The following is a 5,382-nucleotide window of genomic DNA, read 5'->3' on the forward strand; positions in this document are numbered from 1 at the left end:
GGGTAGAACTGCTTCTTTAACCCTTCTGTTAATATGACCAATCAAAAATGGCCATAAACATGCTGAATGTGTTGCTGTGATGCAGGTGATTTTGTAATCTTGTTAAATGCTGGCATGAGCATCCAGCAGGCGCTGTTCTTTAACTTCCTGTCAGCGTGCTGCTGTTATCTGGGCATGGGCTTCGGCATTCTGGCTGGAAACAACTTCTCGCCTAACTGGATCTTTGCTCTTGCCGGGGGCATGTTCCTCTACATTGCACTGGCTGATATGGTAAGAGACTTCATGCTGATCATTTGCTGGCTTTTAATGAACTGGTTTTTGGATTTGATGAATTTGATTGATTCCTAAAGGGGAGTTTCTATGATTAGTGTGGTGTAAAAGAAGTTAAAGTGGTAGTTCACCCACAATCTAAATTCTGTCATCATTTACTCACCCTTATATTGTTTTAAACCTGTTTCTTTGTTCTGTTGAACACAAAAGAAGATATGTTAAAGAATGTTGGGAAATGATTTATCAAAGAATCCTGGGGGGAAAAAAAAGAAATTCAGTTCCCACAAAAATATTAAGCAAGTTTTTAACATTGATAATAAGAAGAAATGTTTCCTGAGCACTAATCAGCACATTAGAATGATTCATGTGATACAAATAAATGATATTTTACTATATGTTATGTCCTTGGTGTGCATTGAGACTTGAAATATACTTAAAGTCCCCGTGAAATCAAAATTGAACCTATTTACTTTGTTAGCGCATATTACTAGTCTTGTGGTGAACAATTAATCCGTGCAAGTAAAAATATATTTAAAAAATGTTTTACCTTGGTAATCTTTAATCAAAACCTGAAAAGTTACTTCCGGTCTGGAACGGTTTCTTTTTCTGATGACGTAGGTTTCACAACTTGGGTGGGGAAACGCTTAACCACTCCCCTCAAACCGTTAGTTTGCTATGAGCGAGAGATGGAGAGGAGGAGCGCTAGAGTAAAACCCTGCCCTCTGTTCAATATTCCGTTTCACTTGGAAATACGTCACAGCACTGGAGAAAAATCGTTTGCAACTTCCGGTTCACGGGGACTTTAATATACTTAATATAAATATAATATACTTGAAATTGACTTGACATGAAATATAGTTCCTGATCTCAAACTTTAAAACGTTAGCGTATACGCATTTGAATTTCCAGAGTCTAACTTGATAACCATGAAATCAGAGCCTGCCAATACCCATTCTGTTGATTTGTATAAGGTTTCTTACAATCCATGTGTCTCCATATTCCTTTGCAGTTTCCAGAGATGAACGAGGTGAGTCGTGAGGAAGAGGAGGCTGGAGGAAGTGGCTGTCTGCTCACTTTTGCCATCCAGAACGCAGGACTGCTCACAGGGTTTGCCATCATGCTTATACTCACCATCTACTCAGGACAGATACAGATTGCATAGCGGAGGACCTAAATACAAACTAGGACCGTGAGGGATTAACTCAGCACCTGGACTAAAACCTGAGACCTACTGGGACCTCCAGACTTAAACATGAGCCAGCTGTGCTGGCTTGTTTTAAAACGTTTGCCCAGCTGGACTAGGTCATGGCATACATCGAAATGATATGGGCTCAAACCCTAGACTGTTTGAATGAAGCTAGAATTGACTGACTTGTGAATTTTGCTTTAAATTCGTCCAAATCCCAGACCTGTGGAGGGATGGATGCTTTACCATTCATCTAGTTTAGGCCTTCTCTCGTTCTTTTGCCACAAAGCTTTAGGACACAATGATGTCCCTGTACTGTGTGGTTTCCAGAACCCTTACATACACATTTTGGTATATTTGTAATTGATTTCTAATGTTATTTTTGTTCTTTCTCTCAGAGACAGACCAGCTTTTGTGTTCCTGAACATGAGGATTAGAGTATTGTCCACTGACTGACATGTTACAGATAACTTGACTCATTTTACTGACATTTTGTCAAATGCAGGTTGTTTCCGATGCTTCAAACCAAATGGTTTTGTTTATTAAATAGAAAAACTCTAAACAAAAAAAGACCAGTTTTTCCAATCTAAGTGACAAAATATAGATATACTGTAGGCTTGTTAGTTGACGCTCATTCTATGAAGCTGAACGAAGTAGGTCACTTTAATCAATGGTTACTCTGAACTGTTGAATAAGTAGCTTTTAGATACAAAATGTATCCATACTTAATTTCTCCCCTCAATGTCATTCCATAATAGCAAGCAAAATTCTTGAAAAGGATTCATTTGTTATCGAAGTGTTTTTTATACCTCTTTAACAAAATGGCTGTGACCAAGTTTCTTCTAGAAAAATCTCCTTCAACTTTAATATGTCCATTTATGACCAGAAAAATTGCTGCACATTTTAATGTATGTTATTTGCATAACCTTATTAATATTAATTGACAGAGAGAAAATAGATCACCCCACTTCGGTTTATATTTGCTTAACCATTTATGATGATGATGATGATGATGATGATGATGATGATGATGATTAATTAAATAATAACTACTCCCAAATCTCAACTTATAATATATTTTTTTAATAATATTTTTCCGCATCCTTTCATTTAATCTGAATGCAGTACTCTTCATATTTTAAGAAATAATTGGGAAATGCAAGCAAAATGTGTGCATGAAGGTACAATAATATGATCATTCCTTATAACTTTTCCTGGTAATACTTTAGAATAAGGTCCCATTGTTTAACTTTAGTTAAATACATTAGTAAACTTAACTAACAATGAAAAATACTTCTAAAACATATAATAACTTAATGTTCATGCATATTATAAGTTCATATTAAATTATTAAATCGAAAGGATCTGCTAATATCATTTAATGAACCTGAGCTAACAGGAACTAACTATAAACGGTTGCATTTGTATCAACTAACGTTAACAAAGATTTATAAATACTGTAATAAATGTTCTGTGCTGGGAAGATTGCCTTCGAATTCCAAAAAAGTTAGCAACGTAATCCATTACGCTACACACATTCAAGGTAATATAATCTGACTACTTTTGACCTATAACTCATTTATCACATTGAATTGAATAGGATAATATTGTACCATATTGATTTAGAAAAAAATATATATATATATATCACTCTATATCAACAACATGAAATGCATTAAATATTACATTACGTCAGGGTTTCCCATGGACTAAAATCTCATTACAAGTACCGGTACTTAAATCTTGGAATCTGATTATGTAATCCAGTTACTTCCCAGCATTGTAAATGTATTAGTCATCGGTAGTTAATGCATTGAAGTTAACAAATGGAACCTTATCGTAAAGTGTTACCATTTTCCTTTATATATATATAGAACTACATTACACTAGAGCTCTTTGCAAATTTAGCATCTAGACTGTCAGGACTCACTTGAATCCTTTTTGAATACCATTTAAAGCTGAATTGTAATTTCTGTGGCACTAGTTTATTCAAAAGTTTTTGCAAAATTCCGACTTCTGTTTGTTCGGATAGGCTTCCTGAACACTACCATTGGTCACCACCTCAAATTCATCAGTCTTGCTGTGATCAGCAAATGAAAATTACACTTCAGCTTTAAAATGACTTACAAGTTGATTAGGAGTATTAATCTTATACAGTACATATGGTCTACAGATATGTTCAATTTCTATGCAGCAAAATACAATTTAAATAGTTAGAGCAAACTATGAGATTATTTAGAAAATGATCTTGCGCTTCAGATCAACCTTTATGAAGATGTTTGTCTTCCACAAAAATATATATTCTTCCATTGCTTAATACAGCTAGTTATATTCATATCTGCTATAACACTGCATAAGAATTGAACCGAACACCCCAGTATGCGGTTTAGCAAATAGCTACAAGATCATTCTGTTTGAAATGTATGATCTGAGTGTAAAAGTGTCAGGGTCGTATTTGCATTTTTTGTGCATTTAGACTATCAGCGTTACTTTTTTCTGTAAAGCCCCTTTGTCTGATGAGTGTATGTAGAAGTTGCATTCAGCTTTGTGTGTGCAGTACATGTTATAGAAACCATTATTTCAGCTGGCGTCTTATTGCTATGCATTAAAACATCCTTTTAAGTGAATTTATGCCTTAAAGAGAGGAGGTAGTCATTCAGTGGTAAAGGTTTTTGTACATCATTTTAAATTCAGTCATATTTAAAGATTTGTTAGTGTAGTGTGTGAATGTCTGTTTGTGATTTTGCAATTGTTTTTTGTCATCAGTAATTGTATTTAAATAAGAGGGAAGCTGTTTTTAAATTGTGTTGTATGAGAGCATGTGAGCAAATCAGCATCTCATTGTTCTCGGGGTTTTTTTCGTAGTGGATGGAGGCCAGTGTAGGCTACCTGGTTATGATGAAGGCATTATGTTAATTACTGTAAACATCTCAAGTGTTTTGTGACTCATACCTGTGCAACATGCGAAATATGATTGCTGGTGGCTTTTTGTTTGTATGTTTGTTTTGAATTATTAAGCCATGGTTTTTAAGTTCATCATTTGTGCAATGAAAAAAAAAAAAAAACATGATCCAGAACTGAAGCTGTTGTTTCTCCTTCATTTGTATGGTCTATTATTGTATGATATTTTAACTATACAAATGATAACATTGATTTTTATAAGCAACTTGTATTATTGGTCGCAGACAATAATTCAGCTACTACGTTTAAGATCACTCGTACGTAGGCTACTTTGAGTTCAGTTAAGTGAAGTACTCTTCATCAGGTTTGTGATTTAATGTGCTTTGAAACATCCTTAGATTCTTGATTTATCTATAAATATTGCTGCTAAATAAAGAACTGATCGAAACTGTGCTCAAGCTGGAAGGTGTTTTTAGCTGCGTTCATAAAATACTTTTTCTTTGTGGCTTACTTTGAAGACTTTTGGGTCTTTGGGTTGCATTTAAACTTGTAAAAACATCTATGTTTTTTTTCTTTCTTTCTTTTTTTATTGTGGTAGGCTATATTTGTCCTCAAATTTGTATCAGCTAAAGCTATGTGTGTGTGTTTAACGACGTTTCTGTTTACCCTCACGAGTGACAAAAGCTGTCGAGCTCTTCAGTGGATCACACACCCTTCAGAAAAGCGTTAAGTAGTTTACAATATTACAACTTAATACGAAGATTCCTTCAACATTTAGTCAACTGAAAGATGATTATAATACTAATAATAACGTTACCCCCGTCTACTAATGATTGTGAATCATAACTCAGAGGGCAGTCACTTCGTTGGCGCTATGGCTGTGAATCATGTCAGGACAGGAGTCGACTGATGCGCTGAAAGATTATTTTATTCAAGGAAATAACTACTTATTTATTTACTTGTTTAAAAAGACTTTGATTTTGAAGCTTTATTTTGGGACATTCCCGTTATCGTCACATCTCACA

At 34.7% G+C, this 5,382-nt stretch overlaps 1 protein-coding gene across 4 annotated transcripts in view; it reads left to right on the forward strand.

The window, feature by feature from the left end:
* Positions 1-4,538, forward strand: part of slc39a14 (solute carrier family 39 member 14) — a 33,274-nt gene extending 28,736 nt beyond the window's left edge. For all 4 annotated transcript variants that reach the window (XM_039658641.2, XM_039658642.2, XM_039658640.2 and 1 more), the window contains exons 8-9: positions 86-270; positions 1,280-4,538. In XM_039658641.2, the coding sequence (XP_039514575.2) occupies positions 86-270; positions 1,280-1,432 (338 nt within the window). In that variant the 3' untranslated portion in view covers positions 1,433-4,538. The remainder of the gene's footprint in view (positions 1-85; positions 271-1,279) is intronic.
* The last annotated feature ends 844 nt before the right edge of the window (positions 4,539-5,382 follow it).

The sequence above is a fragment of the Pimephales promelas genome, chromosome 4 (genome assembly GCF_988280905.1).
Source record: "Pimephales promelas chromosome 4, fPimPro1.hap1.1, whole genome shotgun sequence".
NCBI lineage: Eukaryota > Metazoa > Chordata > Actinopteri > Cypriniformes > Leuciscidae > Pimephales > Pimephales promelas.